The sequence below is a fragment of the Chrysemys picta genome, chromosome 3 (genome assembly GCF_011386835.1).
Source record: "Chrysemys picta bellii isolate R12L10 chromosome 3, ASM1138683v2, whole genome shotgun sequence".
NCBI lineage: Eukaryota > Metazoa > Chordata > Testudines > Emydidae > Chrysemys > Chrysemys picta.
Window position 1 is genome coordinate 78255353 of NC_088793.1, and position 24326 is coordinate 78279678.

At 42.6% G+C, this 24326-nt stretch overlaps 1 protein-coding gene across 2 annotated transcripts in view; it reads right to left on the reverse strand.

The window, feature by feature from the left end:
* ASCC3 (activating signal cointegrator 1 complex subunit 3) overlaps window positions 1–24326 on the reverse strand; it is a 495794-nt gene that overhangs the window by 469145 nt on the left and 2323 nt on the right. For both annotated transcript variants that reach the window (XM_065588248.1, XM_065588249.1), the window contains exon 2: window positions 7060–7210. In XM_065588248.1, coding sequence (XP_065444320.1) covers window positions 7060–7149 — 90 coding nt within the window. In that variant the 5' untranslated portion in view covers window positions 7150–7210. The remainder of the gene's footprint in view (window positions 1–7059; window positions 7211–24326) is intronic.

The window sequence follows — 24326 nt, forward strand, 5'->3', positions numbered from 1 at the left end:
CAGACTAACACGGCTGCTACTCTGAAACCTGTTTATTATTCAGATTATTCTAGGACATTCAGCACTGGAGATTATTTAAGAAAAAAGTATTAAATAAAGTGCACTGCAATATTTCCCTCCAATTTATGCTGTATTAGTTGTTGCTAATGCTTGGTTCAATGGATGGATTTTCTTCTCATGTTTCACTTAGTTGCAATAGTGCAATACCTTAGAAACAAGAGGAATAGAAGGCTAAAATCTGATCTCAGTTACAGTAGTGTAAATCTAGAGTAAATTGAAGTCAGTCAGGTTACTCTGCGTTTACACAGGTGTAAATGAATTCAGAATCTGGCTTCGTGTGCTCTCCTATGCGTGGGAGTTTCACATAGATCCAAAGTGCCAGAGACCAATTTATTTCTAGCAATTTGCTATAAAGAAATATCTGGTTGGTTAGAGAAACATTTTAAAGAAAAAAAATCATGCCATACGTTTTTTTATTTACCTTTCATTTTATAAGTTGCTGGTCTTGAATACAGTCAACAACTTTTACTCCTTTGGACTTTTATAAGGGTTGTCTTAAGGTTCAGTTTCCTCTATAGCTGTTACACTTGAACAGTTAATCAGCCTTGCATTGATCTTAATTATTTATAATTAGTCATACACAAGCACCCAAAGGGTCCAGTCAAGATTAGCACTCATTGGTCTCTGTACAAACCTGAAAGGAAAAATTACCTGTGTTCACTTGAACATTTCCTTTTTCAAATAGCAAAATCCATAGATTCTAACCCAGGGATCGGCAACGTTAGGCATGCGGCTCGCCAGGGTAAGCACCCTAGCAGGCCGGGCCAGTTTATTTACCTGCTGATGTGGCAGGTTCGGCCGATCACAGCCCCCACTCGCCGCGGTTCGCCGTCCCGGGCCAATGGGAGCGGCGGGAAGTGACGCGGGCCGAGGGATGTGCTGGCCACGGCTTCCCGCCGAACCTGCCGTGTCAGCAGGTAAATAAACTGGCCCGGCCCACTAGGATGCTTACCCTGGTGAGCCGCGTGCCGAACGTTGCCGACCCCTGTTCTAACCTTTGATCTTCAGCTTACTTGTAGCATTGGAGACAGACCTGTCAGCCACTGGAAGCAGCCTAGTCTCCCTTTTTAGAGGGCCCACCAGTTTAGATAAATTAAGATTTCATCCATCTTAACCTCGGTGACTTAAAAATAAGTTTATGTTGGGTTTATAATAGTTATTGCAGAGTTAAGATAACAAGTTTACTTAATTCACCCAGGACGAGCCACATCTGTAGTCCCTGCTGACGGAAGAACATAAGCATATACGTTTCAAGATATGTGACCACTGAACAACGCGTTTGATTTGAGTTTCATGATTTGTCATCAGTTTGCAGGCATACAGACTCTGGTTTTCCACAATACCATTACCAATCCTCTAAGTTAGTATTGCTTTGTTCAAGTCTTCCTTTGCTTTTTGCTTCCCACACAACCAAAAGAAAAACTTGTAATTTACTTCTGTTAGCGTTTTCAGAGTTCCATGTGTTTTTCACCCAAACTACAGTCTCCGGAGGTTTGCAGCCAGATTACAATGCTAACTTTCAGAAAAATTATAATTTTTTAGACAACGTTACTAACATTTGTGAAGTTAAATCTGGTAATTCCACCCATCTGTAGAATCAATTTCTCCTCTAACATTCAATAGTCCTATTAATTAGGTCAGCCTCTAAGCTCCCATAAAATTGTTTTAATAAGGCATGTATTTATTTATTTATTTTGAAGTTTCTCACAAAGGGCTGCATAAAAATGTTGCAAGTAGAAATTCATCTTTCAGGATAGCAAAACTATGATTAAGATTTTTATTTAACAGATACAAGGCTATGACTAACCTTTCTGGGTAACAAACTGGCCACTAACATCTCACTCAGATAATTTTAATGGTTATCATAGTTGTTGATAAAACTTTTAGTTTAGTATTAAAAGAGTGATGATACAATAGATACACAGCAATTACAGGTCCAACAGGCTCTCCCTCCGAAGCCAGTCCAATGATATACTGTATCATACGCACAAAAAAGTGTGTAAAATGTAATGGTTATTTTCTTTTAATATCACTCAATTACTGAGAGATTGTCACAGATAACAAATAGAGATGAGATGACTTGAACACAGTTTTGGTTAGCTAAACACAATTTGCTTCCAAAAAGCACAATTTTCTGGCTTTGGAAAGGTTGCATGCCCCCTGGGAGGCCAGTAAGTTTAGCAGGCCATTCTCAGGCTGTCCAACTGCTCAGGGGAGAAAATGTCACAAGGGCATACTCCAGGGAGATTTAAGAGATGGTACTAAAATTTAAAAAAAATACTCAAAGTGGAGGGAACAACTACCTATGTTCCATTGCTATGAGATGTCACCTCTACCTAATCTCAACCAAGAGCATATTTAGCTTTAAAATGTGTGTAAATAATGAGTATAATTATCTCAGCAAAATGTAAGAATCAACAACCCACTTTTATTACAGCTAAATGTTCTGTTTCCAATTATTGGTGGGAGAAGGAAATGTTTTCCTGTAACACCACTCTGGGTTGACTAAATTTGGAAAAATATTAGAGATGGAGAAAAATCCCTATGGAAAAAACAAAGTTGGAAAGGCATTTCAAAAGTTGGTTACCTTTCAGTGAATTCATGAAAAAGAATTACTCTTCAGCAATCAAGTACCAGAAGTTCAGCTCATTTTTTGTTCATTAATTATGCACAGCAATTATTTTGTTTCACAGTTAATTTCCTATTTGTCTATTTTCAATTCCTAAATTTTACCAATATGAAAAATCCAATTTAACAGAATTGTCTAGTTAAAGTATGGCATACATCTTAGGCACATATATACACAGGCTTCCAAACCTTATATAATCAGACTTCATGGAGGGACCACCGTAGTGGTATGAAGAGATGAAAACCATCGATTCCATCCAATAGCATGTGTATGCTATCCGGAGGTAGAGGGGAAAGGGCTTATACCTGAAGCCTACATATCTCAGTGGTCACCAGACTACTCTGGGCCAGTGCAGATGCCAACTTCATTAAATGTTAAGAACAGCCATACGGGGTGAGACCAAAGGTCTATCTAGCCCAGTATACTTTCTTCCGACAGTGGCCAATGCCAGGCACTCCAGAGGAAATGAACAGAACAAGTACTCATCAAGTGATCCATCCTGTCGCCCATTCCCAGCTTCTAGTAAACAGAGGCTAGGGACACTATCCCTGACCATCCTGGCTAATAGCCATTAATGGATCTATCCTCCATGACTTTATATAGTTCTTTTTTTAACCCTGTTATAGTCTTGGCCTTCACAACATCCTCTGGCAAAGAGTTCCACAGGTTGACTGTGCTCTCGTTGGAGTCTGTTTTTGAAGAAGCCAGACCTGCAGGTGGCTATCTTACAACAGAAAAACTTTAAAAACAGACTCCAACGAGAGACTGCTGAGCTGGAATTGATATGCAAACTAGATACAATCAACTCAGGATTGAACAAGGACTGGGAATGGCTGAGCCATTACAAACATTGACTCTATCTCCCCTTGTAAGTATTCTCACACTTTTTATCAAACTGTCTGTACCGGGCTATTTTGATTATCACTTTAAAAGTTTTTTTTCTGTTACTTAATTGGCCTCTCAGAGTTGGTAAGACAACTCCCACCTGTTCATGCTCTCTGTATGTGTGTATATATATCTCCTCAATATATGTTCCACTCTATATGCATCCGAAGAAGTGGGCTGTAGTCCACGAAAGCTTATGCTCTAATAAATTTGTTAGTCTCTAAGGTGCCACAAGTACTCCTGAACTTGCTAAAGGCTTTCTGAAAATCTAAGTACACCATATCCACTGGATCCCCCTTGTCGACCCGCTCAAAGAATTCTAGTAGACTGGTGAGGCATGATTTCCCTTTACAAAAACCATGTTCACTCTTCCCCAAAAAATTATGTTCATCTATGTGTCTGACAATTATGTTCTTTACTATAGTTTCAACCAGTTTGTCCGGTACTGAAGTCAGGCTTACCGGCCTGTAATTGACGGGATCGCCTCTGGAGCCCTTTTTAAAAATGGGTGTCACATTAACTATCCTCCAGTCATTTGGTACAGAAGCAGATTTAAATGATAGGTTACAAATTACAGTTAGTAGTTCTGCAATTTCACATTTGAGTTCCTTCAGAACTCTTGGGTCAATACCATCTGGCCCTGGTGACTTATTACTGTTTAAATTTATCAGTTTGTTCCAAAACCTTCTCTAATGACATCTCAATCTGGGACAGTTCCTCAGATTTGTCACTTAAGAAGAATGGCTCAGGTTTGGGAATCTCCCTCACATCCTCAACTGTGAAGACAGATGCAAAGAATTAATTTAGTTCCTCTGCAACTGGTTGTTTAGCAGGCTTCCTGCTTGTGCTGTACTTAGAAAATTTTGCTATTACTTTTCGAGTCTCTAGCTAGCTGTTCTTCAAATTCTTTTTTGCCCTTCCTAATTGTATTTTTACACTTCACTTGCCAGAGTTTGTGCTCCTTTCTATTTTCCTCACTAGGATTTAATTTCCACTTTTTAAAGAATGCCTTTTTACCTCTCACTGCTACTCTTACTTTGTTGTTTAGCCACAGTGGCTCTTTTTTGGTTCTCTGAGAATGTTTTTTAATTTGGGGTATACATTTCAGTTGAGCCTCTATTATGGTGTCTTTAAAAAGTTTCTATGTAGCTTGCAGGGATTTCACTTTTGGCACTGTACCTTTTAATTTCTGTTTATCTAACTTCCTCATTTTTTGTGTAGTGCCCCTTTCTGAAATTAAATGCTACAGTGTTGGGCTGCTGTGGTGTTTTCCCCACCACAGGTACGTTAAATTTAATTATATTATGGTCACTATTACCAAGCGGTCCAGCTATATTCACCTCTTGGAGCAGATCCTGCGCTCTACTTAGGACTAAATCAAGAATTGCCTCTTCTCTTGTGGGTTCCAGGACTAGCTGCTCCAAGAGGTGACATGTACCAATCAATATGGGGATAGTTGAAATCCCCCATTATTACTAAGTTCTTTTATATTTATAGCCTCTCTAATCTCCCTGAGCATTTCACAGTCACTATCACCATCCTGGTCAGGTGGTCGGTAATATATCCCTATACCAGGAGTAGGCAACCTGCGGGACGCGAGCTGATTTTCAGTGGCACTCACACTGCCCGGGTTCTGGCCACTGGTCCAGGGGCCTTTGCATTTTAATTTAATTTTAAATGAAGCTTCTTAAACATTTTTAAAACCTTATTTACTTTACATACAACAATAGTTTAGTTATATATTATAGACTTACAGAAACAGACCTTGTAAAAATGTTAAAATGTATTACTGGCACACGAAAACTTACATTAGAATGAATAAATAAAGACTCTGCACACCACTGCTGAAAGGTTGCCGACCCCTGTCCTATACTATATTCTTATTATTTGAGCATGGAATTACTATCCATAGAGATTTTGTGGTACAGTTTGGTTCATTTCAGATTTTAAAATCATTTGATTTTATGCTGTCTTTCACATAATGCCACTCCCCCACCAGCACGACCTGGTCTGTCCTTCCATATATTTTGTACCCTGGTATTAGTGTGTCCCACTGATTATCCTCATTCCACCAACTTTCTGTGATGTCTATTATATAAATATCCTCATTTAATACGAGGCACTCTAGTTAACTCATCTTATTATTTAGACTTCTAGCATTTGTATATAAGCACTTTAAAAACTTCTCACTTTTCAGCTGTCTGCCATTACGTGATATAAACGAATGGGACTCTTTTTCATTAGACTGTTTCTCATCAGATCCCACCCATATTTTATTATCTTCCATCCTCTCCTCCTTACTAGGACATAGAGAATCTCCCTTAATAGATCCTCTCCTAAGGGATGTCTCTGTCCAAACCATGTACTCCTCTGCACCTGTCGACTTTCCCCCAGTCCTTAGTTTAAAAACTGCTCTACGACCGTCTTAATTTTAAGTGCCAGCAATCTGGTTCCATTTTGGTTTAGGTGGAGCCCATCCTTCCTGTATAGGTTCCCCCTTTCCCACAAGTTTCCCCAGTTCCTAATAAATCTAAATCCCTCCTCTCTACACCACCGTCTCATCCACACATTGATACTCTGCAGTTCTGCCTGTCAGATCAGGGGTGAGACTATTCTACTGTGTCCCGGAGTCTCATCTATGTACCTCTCTGTCTCCCTTAGCTCCTCTAGACCAGCAACTCTGGTCTTCAAAGCACATACACGGTCTCTGTGGGCCAGGAGCTCCTTGCACCGAATGCACACATATGCCACCTGTCCATAGCCCCCATGCTGGACTTCTGCCTGCAGCACAGTTGTCAACTTTCACATGGTAAATAAGCACCCCAACTTTCACAATAAGCCAAAAATCAAGCTAATCCCATTTCAAAACAAGGCCAAAACAAGCCAATCCCTATGAACCCAACACTCTATGTGACTAGATCCCCATGGCACAGAGTCTGGACTGTGGAGGGCCCCAAGTACACCCAACTCTCCCGCTCTTGCCTCTGCTTGTCGGGAGCCAATCAAAACAAACAAACAAACAAACAAACAAAGAAGCAGCAACAAGGTACAACATGCAACAAGCCAAACAAGCAACAAGCCAAAAACTAGCCAACAAACAACTCACAAGCCAATTCAGTCAAAAACAAGCCCAATTTCAGCATTTTTTTCATGGGTTTGCCATGTCTGGTCAGCAGTCTCTTATCACTCCTGCATGGAGTTTCAAAGCCCTTTTATACAGCCAACCTACCCCACAGGGGTAGCCATCGGTACAAAGCAGAAGATAGGGCCTTGCACAAACCCTCCAAGCCAAGGTAAATTCAATCATGTATGAACATAATGGGATACGCAGGACATGCACAAAGAATCTATACTTAAATAGTCTTCCTGATCTTGCCATTAACAAAATAGCAGTTTACCTTAAGGAAACAGAATTAATAGACTCTTACAACATACACTAGAATTTAAAACAAAAAAACTACGAAGATAAAACTTAGTATCTTTACCATTAAGTCACCCAATTCTTCACTATAATCATCTTGTTTAGTGACATTTGAAAAGGAGCGTAAAGCTCCCGTAAGACGAGGTAAGGCCATCTGTTACTCATTCAGTGATCCATACGATGAGAAATTAAGTCACACTCCAACTTGTAGAAACCTAAAAGAGAACAAAAAGAACAAATTAAACTTTGCTGATACTTTAAAAACAAATTAATATTAGTCTACCTTCATACAGGTAGAGACAGACATTCATTATTTTTGAGCAGGGGTTCTCAGACTTCTTTTCATCGTGACCCCGCTTCTGACAACAAAAATTACTACACGAACTCACAAGAGGGGAACGAAGCCAAAGCCCGAGCCCCGCCACTCCGGGCGGGGGTGGCCAAAGCCCAAGGGCTTCAGTCCCAGGTGGGGGGCCTGTAACCTGTGCCCTGCCACCCAGGGCTGAAGCTCTTGGGCTTCGGCCACAGGCAGTCACGCTCTGACTTTGGCTTTGGCCCCAGGTCCCAGCAAGTTTAATACCAGCCCTGGCGACCCCATTAAAACAGGGTCCTGACCCACAGTTTGAGAACCGCTATTTTTGAGCATGTTTAAAGAGCCATTAAGATTTTTTTTAAAACATTATTTAGTGAGATCTAGTCTAGAAACAGAGCAGCAAAAGTGATAAAGTGAATGTGCATTATTTTTATTAGTCGTGTATTATCTTGAAAAATAAATAGTATTTTTCTTTTGGTACTGGTAGGTTTCCAAGTCTCCTTAACATTCATCAATGTTTTACAGCTACATCCACATTTTTCTCACCAGTCTTACAGGTCAGTCTTAAAGTAAATCCAAGTGTAGTGTTCAAAAACTATTACATTACAGACAAACGGAGAAATGCCATCAAATTGAGTATAGGGTCTCTCGTCACGCGACCAACTAGCATTTCAAGCAACAAATAAGTTCAATGAAAAACACACTGAGGAAAGCCTTTCACTTCTCATTCAAACCCCAGACGAGGCCACCAAAAGATGTGATCTGTTAGATGGTTAGTGACTTACATAAATTAGTCATCTCAGCATAGCATAGTGAAAAGGCAATCATCACTAAAACCATCATTACAAATACCATACATTTAGCTAACAACCAGTGCTTCCCAAACTTTTGGAAAAAACTGAATGCTCACTTCAAGAAAATAAACCCATTGTACCCATCAAGGCCCTCCCCCTCTTCCCCCAACCTCACCATGTGTTGGTGTGACACTGACAGAGCAGGTGCCAACTCATGCCAAGATCCCCATATCTCCACTGAACACTGACAAATACCTAGCTGGTCAGCCAGTTTGACTCACCTGTGTGTTAGTATTAAAATAGGTATTAGAGGAATAAAAATTTGCTTAGTGTTTAGACTTTATTGAATGCTTTTAAATTCTTGCATGCATTAATCTCACATATAACATCTGTATCCCAGACTGTACAGTAATATTTAACCATTTGTATTGTAAGTCACCAGACAGGAGAGAATGATTAATTAGTGTGAAATACTAGTCTCCAACAGAAGTTGTTACAGTCCTGTCTGACAAGGAAGGCCCATCCACACCAGATGGACTAGAGTGAAACATTAAAAGGGACAAAAGACTTTGTTGTTTACTCTCCCCACCTCCATGGAGATGACATAAGATTTACCTGTCAACTGAGTTTGCAACTTGAAGTGGAAGGAGGAAAGGAAATAAAACCCCCTAACAGGAGGAACTGGATCTTTATGCTGCATGGACTTTCTGGGACAAGGATCACTAGACATAAGCAAAAGATGTCCAGTGCTTAGCCCAGGTTAGCCCTAAAGGACACAGAGAGCTTGCTTATTATAGACCTTTTTTTTTTAAATTTACGACTGGAACTCATTTGCGTGTACCTGTGTGAACTTTGTAAATAACTCTCATTTCCTTTTCCTATATAATCACTCTTTCCATAGTTTATTAAAGGATTGGCTATAGGAGTTGGCTCTGGTGTAGATCTAAAGTGCTACTGACCTGAGGAAGTGATTGGTCCTTTGGGACTTGAAGTAACCTGAATATTACTGTGATACTTGGTATAAGGGACCACCTACCACAAACATAAGCTTACCTGGGTAGCAAGACAGATTACCCAAGGGTACTTCTTGTTTAGGTTGTTACAGTGCCGGAGGAGTTTACACTTGATAATTGGTTACTGAAATCTAAGTATAGAACTCTCAGCCAATTGGGGGTTTGTGCCATGGTTCTTGACAGTCTGCCCTTTGGGTGGTACTCCTGCTCTTGAGCCATTGCTGGACAGCTTGATAGTTGGGTGATCCCATCTTAACATTTTCACCTTCCACACACACATCCCTAACTAGTCCTTCACACTACTTCGGTACTTTGGAAAATGCAGTTGTCCATCTTTGTAATATGATGCTTTCTTTCCTTTCTTATTCTTACATGTTATAATGAACAGTTAAAGATCAATATTAACAATTTTAAGTATCACAAACTTCTGCATCTGAGGCAGCACTCATTAAAATAAATGTGGCCGCTCACGCCTCAGAACTATCATTTCAGGTTCTCTGAAAACTCAGGCAAGTCCTGATGCATTGGTTACACTACCCTCACCTTTTGACGGTTTTCACAACCGAACAGCTTTCTTAAAAAAATAAATAAATAAAAGCCAAAATTCTGCAGAACAACTGATAGATGTGCGTATTCTCTCCCTCCTCCCCTCCCAAGGACATTAGGAAACACTGTCTTATATGGTCTCAGAGAGACCATAGAAAATTAACATATAGACTTATAAGGATAGTTCAGTTTCCCTCCTGACAGCCTCCATAACAAGTCAAAGCTTATTGACAAGTTAGTCACTGGTCAGGTGTTGTGCAGGTATCAGTAATTCAACCTTATTCTGGAAGGCTCACTTATAAAGATGCAAGAGTAAAATTCGCATTTTTAAATGTTAAGCTCTTTGGGACAGTTACTGTCTTATTTTATGTTTGTACAGTGACAAGCACGGAGGACCCAATCTTGAATGAGGCTTCTGGGTGCTACTGTAACAAATAATTATAATAAGTGAAGAAACAACTGGTTTCAATTACTTTGTTTTAAAAGTCACCATTTGACGTGAAGTTGACATACATATTCTGTTAAACATTTTAAATCTTAATGTTACTAGAGGCAGAATGCTTTATGACAAAGAACTGAAACTCAAGAGATGGCCAACTCTGTACCTTGATTTTTGTTACCATGAAAAAGCCACTTACCTACTCGACACGTGAATTTCTACATCTGTAATAAAGGGATTCAGAGAGCTTTGTAAAGCTCTGTGAAATCTACAGATGAAGTCTGAGTACTTTAAATCTTATTATACTTATTTTTAAAATATATGTGATTTTACCTTTGAAAATTTTTAAGAAGGGGGGAAGCCACAATAGAAGATTACATTCTTAACTACGATCAGCACCTGGCAGGAAACTTTTCAGGCTTTGTTGATTTAAAGGGAAGCCTTAATGGTAAGCCTGGACCATAATTTTAGCAGGCTTTTAGCCATAAAGAAAAATTAAATTCAGGTAGATTTCATTACAGGTGGATGAAATTTTCATCTTTATATTTCAGCTGGATATTTAATTTCCCTCCCACTTCTGCCTTTTCCTCAAATAGCACACCTACTTTCCTCCTCTGCCCCTACTCATGTGTCTCTGTGTATGGACAACTGTATTTTTGACTCTTGTGTATATCTGAACCACAGAAGGCAAACTATTTGACCAGTATAGACAATTAATACAGTGTAAATTGAAACAATTTCTTAAACATTAAAAAATGCATATTTAAGTTTCAGTGTGAGCAAAACTTACAGGGAAGTTATGGTAAATTCAAATCTTTCTTTACTCGCTAATGCTGAACCACTCCTAAATGTTAAGGTTACAATACAAATAGATGAAATTAAGTGTAAAGCAAGGCAATGCACAGGTAAAGTTTAGACTACTTCAACTCAGTCCCACTGTCTTAGACGGGGGTGGGCAACCTATGGCACACAAGCCGATTTTTTAATGGCACGCTGCTGCCTGCTGGGGTCCCGGCTGCCGGCCCCGTTCAGCCCGCAGCCAAACCCAGGCTGGCAGCGGGCTGGGCAGGGCTGGCCGCCGGGACCGCGGCAGGCAGCAGCATGCCATTAAAAATCCTGCCCGGCCCAGTCTGCTCTTCTCCGCCCCCCACCCACCGCTCTCTCCTGCGGGGGCAGGGAGCAGAAGCTTGGTCCTGCCAGCTGCTGCTGCAGGGCAGCCTCCACCAGCAGCCAAGCTCCCCCCTCTCCCTGCGGCCAAACAGCTGATGGCCCTGGAGAGGGAGGGGGAGAAGTGGAGCCAGAAGTTGAACTGGAGGGTGGAATTAGGGCATATCCCCTCCAGCCCCCTGCCTTGAACTGCTCAGGGCAGGGGGCTGGGAGCATCCCGACTCCAGCCCACACCATCCGCCTCCTGCCCTGATTCCTGAACCCCCCACAGCCCTCTGCCCTGAGTCCTGCATCCCCCACACTCCCAGGCCCCTGCAACCCCCACAACCCCAGCCCTGACTTCGGCACCCGCCACACATAACCAGCTCCCCCACACTCCATGCCCTGACTCCTGCACCCCCTTCACATGCCCCCAGTCCTCTGCCCTGACTTCTGCACCATCCTCACACACCCCCATTCCCCTGCCAACTCCTGCACCCCTGCCCTGACTCTTGCACCTCCCACATCCCCCCATTCCTCTGCCGACTCCTGCACCGACTCATTCCCTGACTCTTCTACCTCCCACATCCCCACCCTCACCCTGAGCACCAAACGGAAGCTCCTGCACCCCCCTCCCACCCCCCATTCCCACCTGCACCCCTCACACCAAATGGGAGCTGCCCAGGTAAGAGCTCCACACCCCAACCTCCTGCCCCAAAGCTGAGCCCCCTCCCTCATTCTAGCTCCTGGCCAGACCCTACACCCCAACCCCCAGCCTGCTCCTTCACCCCCAGCCCTGTGCTCAGTGCACTCTCACCCTCAGCTCAGTGCAGAGAGAGAGGAATAAAATGGGCTAAAACCAGGGAGAAGGTAGGTACCCACTCTGTGTAGGCAGGGCCAAGACCCCAGACCAGCAGTGGGCTGAGCGGGGCCAGCAGCCGGGACCCTGGCTGGCAGGAGCCGGCGGATGGAACCCAAGACCGGCAGCGGGCTGAGTCCCGGCCGCCAGTCCCGCTCAGCCCGCTGCCGGTCTAGGTGAATGGAACCCCAGGCCGGCAGCGGGCTGAGCGGGCCAGCAGCGTCAGATCAGCATTTTAATTTAATTTTAAATTAAGCTTCTTAAACATTTTGAAAACCTTGTTTACTTTACATACGACAATAGTTTAGTTATATAATATATAGACTTATAGAGAGAGACCTTCTAAAAAACGTTAAAATGTATTACTGGCACACAAAATCTTAAATTAAAGTGAATAAATGAAGACTCGGCACACCAATTCTGAAAGGTTGCCGACCCCTGGTCTTAGCTATTAAAAAACAGGACATTTAAAGTGATTTCGAGTTAAGAACAGAAAAATCAAGGATTATGCTACAAGTCAAGCCTTTTGTTTATATTGTTTGTGATAATTCTAGATATATTTAATTTCCAATTTCACAGTATAGGTCTGTAGTGTAGACCTAGCCTAATGGTGAAAGCCTGGCTCCAGTGAAGTTACCACTGATTTCAATGGGACCAGGATTTAACCCTAAATATTTATATTTTAATATAGATAAATTCATGGTGGTTAAGTTCATTAATGGCTATTAGCCAGGATGGGTAAGGAATAGTGTCCCTAGCCTCTGCTTGTCAGAGGATGGAGATGGATGGTAGGAGAGAGATCACTTGATCATTGCCTGTTAGCTCCACTCCCTCTGGGGCACCTGGCATTGGCCACTGTCGGTAGATAGGATACTGGGCTAGATGGACCTTTGGTCTGACCCGGTACGGCCGTTCTTATGTAAATGTTCTTTCAGGTCTGTGACAGGGCGAGAAAGAGTTGAGCAACTTGCAGGCTAAAAACCCAAATTTAACCTTTAAAGACATATTAGAGAAGTATATAAATGGTAATTAGGGTTATATATGCTATACCTAGCATAGCCATGTTAGACAGCCTAGATCTTTGAAATGTAAACTTTTATTGTTAAAGAATTGGAAGAAGATAGTGATTGTAGTGGTCTGTTTACCTATATCTTGTTAGACGTTAACCATGTAACCAAATGGTTCCTGTCTAGGGCTGTATTCTGTTAATTCATAGATCAAAAGGAAATATTAACATTTAGCTGAATCTTGGGTGTAATAATGTCATTGTCTATATGTCTCTTCACAGTAAACTGTCTATAAACTGCTTAATGGATAATAAATACATGGATTAACATAAGGTAAATTACCAGTGATGTTTAGGAAATACAGTAAAAGCTGTCTTAACCGGCCCTTTATCAACCAGAAGGCTCTATTAACTGGCATTTCTGATCTCTCCCAACACAAATCTTTAATCTAGTATATTGCCCAGGAGGTTATGCAACTGCATATTCTGCACTCTACTTTTATGCAAAAGAGGCAGAAGACAAGCAAGCAAGCTAATATCAGGGATTTATTCAAAAAAGCAGCTTCCAGGGTGTGTCATAGGGATCATTACAGATTCAGCCCAATCTCCTATACCTTCTACATCTACAATGATAATTGATGTTGATAATGATGACCCTGAGACACTGCAAGATCCTGAAGTGCCTTCTGAATCATCAAATTATGTTCAGTATAGTTTTAGTGTTGTGTGTATTTTTAGTGATCTGGGTGTACGCCATGCACTGCCCATAGTGATATGTAGTGTCATAAGATAACCTACTGTATAGAAAACTTTCCCTGCACTCCAGCTGTAGGAATTATGATACCTACGGCCAGATTTCACAATGCATGATAGAAAGGGGCCATGACCGAGACAAACTGCAGTGCAGGGTCAAAGTGAAGGAGCTGCGGAACACCTACCACAAAGCGCGGGAAGCAAACCGCCACTCTGGTGCTGCACCCATGAGCTGCCGGTTCTACAAAGAGCTGGACGCGATACTTGGTGGCGACCCCACCTCCACTGTGAAGGCCCCTGTGGATATTTCGTTGGCTCACGTGCCAGTTGACAGTGGACCGAGCCAGGAAGAGGAAATCTTGTATGAAGAGGGAGAGGGGGACCCAGAGGCAGAGGATGACTGGGAGGCCAGAGATGCATGCAGTCAGGAGCTCTTTTCTACCCCAGAGAACCCTAACCAGTCACAGCAGTCGTATCTTGGCGAAGCGCAAACAGGAGAGGAGGCTCCTGGTAAGTGGATCTGATTTTAGGAATTGCTGAAGTGATTTTTGGGGGCAGGAGGGTTGCAGAAAGCAGGTTTGTCTCCCACCTCATGCCTAGACTGAGCAGCGGAACAGGCTGTTGATAGACTCCCTCACTTCACGGGAATCTCCCTCAGAGATCTCCAGGAAACTCTCGTGGAGATTCTGGGCAATCCGCTGCCTCAGGTTCCTCAGCAGAACTGTTTTGTTTCTTGTCTCAACAACAGTAACTTTCCCATGCCACTGTGCCACCACGGGGATGGGGGAGAGACCATTGCTGCACACAGGCAAATCACATAGGGGCCAGGATGGAAGCCACAGGCTTGGAGAAGACCCTCCCTTGATTCGCTGCTCACCCTCAGTAGTGAGATATCTTTCATAATGATCACATCCTCTGGAAAGTGTGCGGATAGGAATGATTATCAGGCCCCCCCTACAGTGCTGGCTCTCTCCAAGAGCCATGTGCCCAGTGTACAGCAGGGTCCGGGAAGAGTGATTTACCCTGCCCCTGCGGCTACTCACCATTTTGGGGGTCTTGTGACTCACGTGTGCTTGCCTGGGGTCAGCCAGCTAGTGACAGGTGTGTGAGTACTGGCTGTGTTTTAAAACACTGAATCAGTGTTGTCTGTGTTGCAAACAATACTGCTTCTGTAAAATGTAGCATTGAATCTTCACAGAGATGACCTTGGGAACCCAGCCTCCCTCTTTGTTATCAGTGGCAGAACTGGCTACACAGAATTAGAAAGCGGCCACGAAAAACTAAGGAGGACTTTCTCTGTGAGGTTACGATGCACTCCGCAGCCGAGAAACAGGAATTGAAGGTGTGGCAGGACAGCGATAAGAGGGACCGAAAGGAGAATGCAGCACACCAGAAAGAAGCCATGGAGCGGCTCTTAAACGTTATAGAGCACCAAGTGGACACGCTGCAGGCAATACTAGCTCTTCAAATCTAGCAGCTCCACACCCGCCCTCCCCCGCAGCCGCTATTGCAAAAAACTCTTTCACACGCGCCCCCTACCCCCACCCCCACCCCACCCTCTACCCCCACACACTGTTATCAACCTCCTGGCTCCACTCTCTACCCGCAGCATTCCACTCCTCCCTCCTCACAGTCCAGCACTGTGGATTCCCACTACCACTGCACTCAAAACCCGTCCCGCTCCAGTTTGGCCCTGTTGAAGTACAGGGAGTTTGAGATAGAGCAGAGATCTCCAAAGTCTTAGGCTAATGCCATAGCCACTGGCCATCCTTCCTCTCTAGGTACACCTCTACCCCAATATAACGCTGTCCTCGGGAGCCAAAAAAATCTTACAGCATTATAGGTGAAACCGCATTATATCGAACTTGCTTTGATCCGCCGGAGTGCCCCCTACCCCCGCGAGCACTGCTTTCCCGCATTATATTTGAATTCGTGTTATATGGATCGTGTTATATCAGGGTAGAGGTGTATTCGTTTCTTCAATGGCACCCCTTCTCTAGTGCTGTGGTTGGTCTTTGCAATCAGATGTGTAATCCTCTCCGAAAGCAATGAGGAGTCCTTGTGGCACCTTAGAGACTAACAAATGTATTTGGACATAAGCTATTTATGCCCAAATACATTTGTTAGGCTCTAAGGTGCCACAAGGACTCCTCATTGCTTTTACTGATACAGACTAACACTGCTACCCCTCTGAAACCTCTGTAAAAGGAAACTGTGTGGTTTGGGGGTCTACTGCCCCCGCCCCACAAAACCTTCTGAAAGACAGGAAACAAAAGTCTTGAGCTAGCCAGATCTTATTCTGGCATCTTAAAACCAATCACCAGATTCACAAGTATATCCCCAATAAACTACAGTAATGACTAAAAGTAAAAGGCCAGATCTGGAGCTCTATTCACCTCAGCCCTCTCAGTCCATTGGGTATAAAATCTCTGCTTCTCAGTAGTTTGTAGAAATTGTTTCTGTACCCAGCAAGTTGCCTGGCCTTAAAAGCACATTCTGATTGCTCTCTTACTTTCTCCTGACCCAGCCCCAGCAATTCCAAAATGATTTTTCAAAGGCTCTTATAACAAGAGCAGCTAGAGCTAAAACAACAATGATGTAACTGTAGATTGTTAAACGCTTCAAACACCGGTTTCGAATGGCATATGACAGTAATCTCAGTTCATGATATGCCAGCTGCTACAATAATGTCAGAACTGAAATAGGAAAGGCAGCAAAGCACGTTAGGAAAGGAGTGTTATTTTTAAAAGGTGTGATGTGATGTTTTATAAACTGCTATTACCAGAAATACCTCAACAAATTACAAATGCTTTCAGGACCAGGAAACATTTCTGAGCATTGACCCATGACCAGTGAGAGGACAAAGTGTCAACAACAAAAAACATATATCCCTCCTCTTGGTGATTTATTTAATAAATTATAAACAAAATTGCTATTCTTCTGGGTATTTCAACTAGTCATCTTAAATTAGCAAAAAGAACAACAATTTATGTGTCTTACTAAAATAGTTGTAATGCTTAAAAGTGAGAAAATGGAAATGGGAAGCAATCATCCAAGATTAAAAGCAATATAATAGCACAGGTGCATGTTTGAAAACTAAGCTGATCAGTTTCTATACCAGACACTTTTTTTCTATGACTTTGCATGGAGTTTCTTTTCTCAGAAAAGACAAATCTCATTTTAGCTGTCCTACTAACTGTATTTGCAGTGCTAGATAGAGACTATTCCAGTACCCTAAAAATCAAGACAAATGCTGAAGTAAGTGTAACTCCTCCCATTGATTTCACTGGAAGTTTGATCAAACTCTCAAAGAACACATCAAGACATCAAGGTCACATGGTATTAAAGAGAGTTTGTGGCAAATCTAGGTAAATTTACCTTCCCAATTAAAGATAGCATGATTTTCAGCTCCCTTTAGTTGAAGTTGTTAAGCATTTATAGATACATTCAGAATTAGCACACTATAACAAACCTACATAAAACGTTCAAGATGTTAAGAAATACCATTTCATTTGGTGGGGGAGGTGAAATCACAGTCCACACAGTAGTACATTTCTCCAGTTTCCTTTTCTGGGCTCTCTAACAGATTCAAAACTAATGCAACCGAACACAGTCTTGCCACCCCACAGGGACTTGTTTTAGCCCTCATCTCCAGGACTGTATTATCCCTACGGCCCTTATTCTAGAGCTTCATAGCCTTCCCCTGGCTGCACCAGAAAGGTACCCCCATCAGTCAGAAGACCTGAGATGGTTAAAGAGATCCTTTTATTCACTGACCTTGTCTCTCTCCTGTCTCACCCACAGTTCAAGAAACAGAAAACCTTATATCTAGGGCCCTACCAATTTCACAGCCATGAAAAACATGTTACAGAATATGAAATAAGCTCTTAAAACCTTATCCCCCCTGAGCTGCTGGGAGTGACTTGTCCTTCCCCTGCATGGCCACTCTGGAAGGGGGGTGGGGGTTTGGAGGATCAGACCCACCTCCAGGTACCTCCCCTGGTGCAGGAAGGTCCGGTGCTTGCAGCAGCCCCAGAAGTTCCTGCAGCCGGAGGAGGCTTGTGGTCCAATCTCTCCCTTGCTGCTGGGAGTGCCCCAGACAGGGGCTCCTAGCTGCTAATCCCAGCTGGGCTGGGGATGGACAGAACTTGTCCTTCTCCTGCACGGCTGCTCTCAGGGAGATCAACCCCTGAGCTTCCTGCAACATGAGGAGGTACACGGAGGTGGGTCTGATCCCCTACCTGAGAGCAGCCATGAAGAGACAGGACAAGTCCTGTCTCTTGCCGGCCCAGTCAGGACTAGCAGCTAGGATTCCCTAGCAGAGGCACTCCCAGCAGCACAGGGGAGATCAGACCCACCTCCATCTACAGGAACCTCCTGCAGCTACAGGAAGCTATGCGGCTGCTGCCTTCAGAGCCCAGCTCTGAAAGCAGCACAGAAGTTTGGGTGGCAATCCCATGAACCCCATAGAACAGGTTTGCAACCTCTCTTCCCCCCCCCAACCCCTTTTTCGGTCAGGACCACCACGGATACAACACACTGAAATTTCAGATTTAAACATCTGAAACATGGAATTTTCAAATCCTATGCCGTGAAATTGACCAAAATGGACCCTGAAGTTGGTAGGGCACTACTTATATGCCAGTGTTAAAGAGCCCAAGGGCTGTAACAAGTGCATGTGCCCTAAGACTCAGAGATTCTAACATCTCTCAGCATTGTTATTTTACTGTTACATGGTACCAAGAAATCTATTCTGACAGTTTGTGACAAAGGAACCACTAGCAATGCTGCTTAACAGATGGACATGCAACAGGCTGAAGACTTCCGCACTTGCTTTTTGAGCAGATTCACTTATTCGCCAGAAGCAACTGTTAATCTGAAATAGGTTTAAACAGTATTTGCAAGCATGCTGTATAGATGCTGATTTCCAAAATTATAAACAGACTAAGTTAGAGTCCCCTTGTCTCATGGCACTGACAGGCTGAGCAGCACCTTCATCACATAACATGCCAGCTGACTGGCAAAATGGCAACTTCCTATTTCGTTATTTTGTATTATATTTAAGACAATTTAAAATTAGCACTGATTTACTCTTCTATGTACTGAAAGGAAGTGCAGCTTTCTTTTAAACATTGCAATGTGTGCTAACTGGAAACAAATCCACCAGCTGCTGCCCACTCCTCCTGGGCAGTTTGCCTGCATCACTGGCAATATGCTCATGAGAACACTTTAAAGATACCTGTATAATTTCTCATATAAAAAGGTTTCATTACATTTTGATCAGTTGCTAAATGTAGGAAATAAAGCTATTCCAAGAAAAGGGGAATGTCTAGATTTACTATGAATGGCTGAGACACTAAGGAAGAAATGGCCCCTTGGGATCTCACAGAGTCAGATTTTCATTTGTAAAATGTTTGAAGTGCACGTTAGACATTTATTGATGCCTCCTTGGAATGCATGTACAACTTTCTAGCACGATGGCTATTTCTATATGTGTCAAAGTATATTTTGTATTGACTGCTGTATGCTCATTCCTTAACAACACATACCTATTTCAAAATTAGAAAATTTCCAACAAGAATTTACTACTACTCTCCATACAAGATATAATAATTTTCAGAAAGGCAGGGGAATATTTTTATGAGTGCACCACAGTACAAGGAAATATCTATCTTCGGTACTTATTCAGCCCCCATTACTATAGTATGAGACCACCACAAAGTCTTTTGTGTCTTTATCTTCACAACACCCCAGTGAGGGAGGGAAGTAATATCGTCATGTTATAGTTGCAGAACTGATGCACAGAAAGACTAAAGGCTTGTCTACACCAGTGATTCTTAACCAGGGGTACGTGTGCCCCTGGGGGTACTCTGAGGTCTTCCAGGGGTATTCAGCTCATCTTGATCAATGTTTCTCAACCTGGGGGTTGCAGCTCCAAAGGAGGGGTATAGGACAGGTTATGGGGAGTCACAAGTGCAGGGCCGACATTAGGGGGTGGCAAGCAGGGCAACTGCTCTGGGCCCCATGCCACAGGGTCCCTCGTGAAGCTAAGTTACATGTTTTAGCCCAGCTGCCAAGTACTCAGGTTTCAGACAAAGCTCACAGTGAAAAACAGGCTCAAGTATCACATTGGAATATAAATATTATACTTGCATTTCAATCAATTTATTTTATAATTATACGGTAAAAATGAGAAAGTGAGCAATTTTTCAGTTATAGTGTGCTGAGACACTTTTGCATTTTTAGATCTGATTTTGTGAGGTGAAACTCGGGGTACTCAAGACAAATCAGATTCCTGAAAGGGGTACAGTAGTCTGGAAAGGAGGAGAACCACTAGTCTACACTATAGAGCAGGGGTCGGCAATGTTTGGCACGTGGCTCGCCAAGGTAAGCACCCTGGCGAGCCGGGCCAGTTTATTTGTCTGCTGACGCGGCAGGTTCGGCCAATCGCGGCCCCCACTGGTCGCGGTTTGCCGTCCCAGGCCAATGGGGGCGGCGGAAAGCCACAGCCAGCACTTCCCTCGCCCGCGCCGCTTCCCGCCGCCCCCATTGGCCCGGGACGGCGAACCGTGGCCAGTGGGGGCTGCGATCGGCCAAACCTGCCGCATCAGCAGGTAAATAAACTGGCCCAGCCCGCCAGGGTGCCAAACGGTGCCAAACGGTGCCGACCCCTGCTATAGAGCCTTGGCCAACATAACTATGCTGGCAGAGCCCCCTAGGTGTTGACACAACATAAGCCAGCAGAAGTTCCTCTGCCTGCATAGCTACATCACCGCCCTTAACAACATCAGGGATCTACAATAGGGGTTCTGCCAGCGGAGCTACGTCATCTAAGGGTGCAATTTTCTCCACACTCTTAGCCAACACAGTATGCCAGCTAAACTTCATAGCTTAGACCGGGCCCAAGTCACTTGCACAAGGTCACACAGAAAGTCTGTGGAAGAGCAGGAAATTGAACCTGGGTCTCCCACACCTCCAACTAACACCCCAATCACCAGACCATCCTTCCTCTACTCTGTACACCTTAGAGGGCATTATACCTCTGAAAACCAAGAGGGAATATCTACTCTAAAAGACAGAATTTCAGGTTTCACACACTGCACCACAGAACATGAAAGACTATGCCAGGGGCTAGCAGAAAGGCAACCAGACTGGGTGTCTCCAGTAGCCTGCTGCTATGGGGAGGTTTGGCCTGCAAGACTCTAATAAATGGCTGAATCAAATTGACAGATACCAGTTCAAAGAGGACTGATCAGACTACACAAATACACCACTACCTCGATATAACGCGACCCGATATAACACGAATTCAGATATAATGCAGTGCTCGGAGGTGGGGGGGGGGGGCTGCACTCTGGTGGATCAAAGCAAGTTCGATATAACGCGGTTTCACCTATAAAGCGGTAAGATTTTTTGGCTCCCGAAGACACTGTTATACCGAGGTAGAGGTGTAGCTCATTTCAAACCAGCTTGCACTGTACATTAATAGGTGTTATCTTAAATTGCTTTGTAATAGGATACATATCTGGAGTGGAGGGTTGTTGTTTTTTTTCTTTGCCCTGACTTAAAAGACCACTTTCGTGTTCAATAAAAACATGATAGTTAAAAAGTGTTTAAAGGAAAGCTCAAATATTGCTAACAAAAGCAATTTACCAGGAGAATGTCTACGCTACGGTATTATTTGGCGTAATGAAGTTTTCCAGCAATTTTCTTTAAATATTTCCATTTTCTACTCAAATTATATTAGGAAGGACAATTAATCAAATATTTAACTGTACTCAAAAGAACAGTAGTCCCTCAATATTACAACTGCAATTTAAGATTTTCTTAACATTTGAATACTGTGTATTTTTGTTGTGTTACATGAAATAGACTGTATGCATTCCAAAATCTAAAACGCATCTTGATGCATGTCATTTAAACTTTAGTTCCACGGCGCTTACTAACCAAAAAAGCTTATTAAAAAGTGCATTTATCAGTTAATACTCTGCTATTCAGTGATATTAATTCCAATTTCCAGTTACAATATTCTTTCTGGTACTATTTCTGGCAATCTGCCAAACAAGTGGTTATAATATTTTTAGGATTTTCCATGATGTGTTATAGTGTTTTTTTTCATATTGTATTGCTACACAGGAATTTGTTAGTCTCTAAGGTGCCACAAAGACTCCTTGTTGTTTTTACATTAAATTGTGTTCAGTACTTCTCTAACAATATGTCACTACTATTTCAGAAACTTTCTACACATCCATACATTTGGGGCACATTGCTTGGTAAATGTAGTCCCAATTGGTGAAATAAAATAAGTTGTTCTCAGCAATTTGATATGGTAATCAACCAATGTATTCTTTAAATAAGAACACATGTACTGAAATCAAAATATAATGCTGCTACTCAGCACTTCTCTCTGCACAATGCATTAGCATCAACAATAAAGTCAATATTTCTCTGAAATAATATTTATTACCTTATGCAAGTTTACACTGCAAGTATTCAGCACACGATACTGTATGATGAACAAAAGAAGTGGCTCTTATTTTAACAACATTTCAAGAATACAATGTGTAGGAAAAACAGTAGACAAGTTTAACTTCAAAAGGCTAAAATGATTTTTTTTTTAATGAAAAAAACTTAAAATCTGCAGTTGTTGGCACTCATCCAGGGAAAGTCTCCTATTTGTTCCGTACAAGTGGATTTTTCTAGCTCTGTTTATAAGTGCTCTTTATTCTTTGTCATTCCTTTAGCTAATTCAGATGTTTTACTAATTACATGGAATTTAATTAAATATCAATAAATGTACTATTTCAAATGTTTACCTACTCATAAAAAGCACTTCTCTGGCAGCAATTTAAGATGTAACAATGGGCCTTAAGGAATCAGAGCACTTAACGCAAATTAGAAAGGGGTTCAATGTACAAAGGAATCTGGCATCTATATTCCAAGAACAACTCCTTAGAATTTATGAGGCTGACATAAATGTTGATTGTTTTAAGACTGCTGACGAGATCTTCAAAGCTGCCCTGCATGTAGTTTCCCATTACCTCTACAATGTTGGTTGTGGAAAAAGTCTGTTCCCCTTTTCTGCACATAAGTCAGAGATATTTTAAAACACAAATAAGCAGCATCATTTGTTGTTTGTCTTGAAAGAATATTAAATATCATGGAATTATATTACTAGAACATGATGTACAGTTGACAATATTCAACAGTTTCAGCCTCGCGGGGAGCACTGAGGCTCAGGGCTTCAGCCCCATGGCTCCGTTCCTGGCTTCTGCCCCACAGTGTGGGCCGGGACTCTGGGCTCCCCATGGCTCCACTCCCAGTTTCAGCCAGGGGAGGGTGCACCAGGGCTCAAGCTGGGAACAGAGACATGGGGCTGAAGTCCTGAGTCCTGGCGCTTGCCCTGGTCTAAATCCCTGATCTCCATTGCTCCTGAGGGTCAGAAGCCCCAATCCCTCCCTCCAACCCCATGGCTGCACCCCCAACCCCCCATGGCTGAAGCCCTGAACCCCAGAACTAAAGCCCCAATGCAGTACAGTATTTGCTGTTTTGTTTTGCTTTTTCGGTCTCCCCAGCTGCTTGATTATTTCCAGATCCAAACGGTGGCCAGTTGACCGGTAAGTCCATAACTCTGGTGTTTGTATCTTTGAGGTTCTACTGTACCCTGCTTTAATGTCTCCCAGAGGTCCATCCATCTCCTCCTGAAAACTGTTTGGCTTGGTCTCCTAACATTTTTAGTTGTCTTATATTCTCTACAGTTAAAAGTCCCATATTACAGACTCTCTCCTGTTACTTATTGAGAACTGCATGAGGTTCCTCCAGAATGTTACCACTGCTTCTTTAAACAAAGAAGATAGATGGGAAGAGAGCATCTAATATTGCATTAAGAGAAGTGATATTTCCACTAGAATTTAAGTTAATTTGTCTGCTAGGAACTACAAACTCACTTCCATTCCATACAAAGCAATTAAGAACACCTGCTAAAAGCCCTAAATATTAAACTTAATGTGTTTTGTTTTACCTTCTTAAGCAATGGTAACAAGTTTAGGAACCCTCATCTTCAAAAGGTAATGTATGTATGTATGTATACATTAATAGCTCAACTTAAATGGCCCAACTCCGGAAGTTTTAACTTCAGCCACATATTGTGATAGTCACATATAGGATCAATGAGTCTTGAAAGACTATAGGATACACCAATTCAAAGCAGCACAAGATCCTGTCATAACAGATGCAAAACCTGCACACATATCTCCACTGGTGCAATGATCAACACCTCCCGCAACATATCTTTGAAGTGTCCTACAGATGCCTATCACAACATGTGGTATACCTCATCCAGTGCAGTAAGTGCCCCCACAACAACTATGTGGGGGAAACCAAACAACACATTCTTAAATGAATTCACACAGAACAATAATACAAGGCAAAATACACCATATACCTGTAGATGAACACTTTT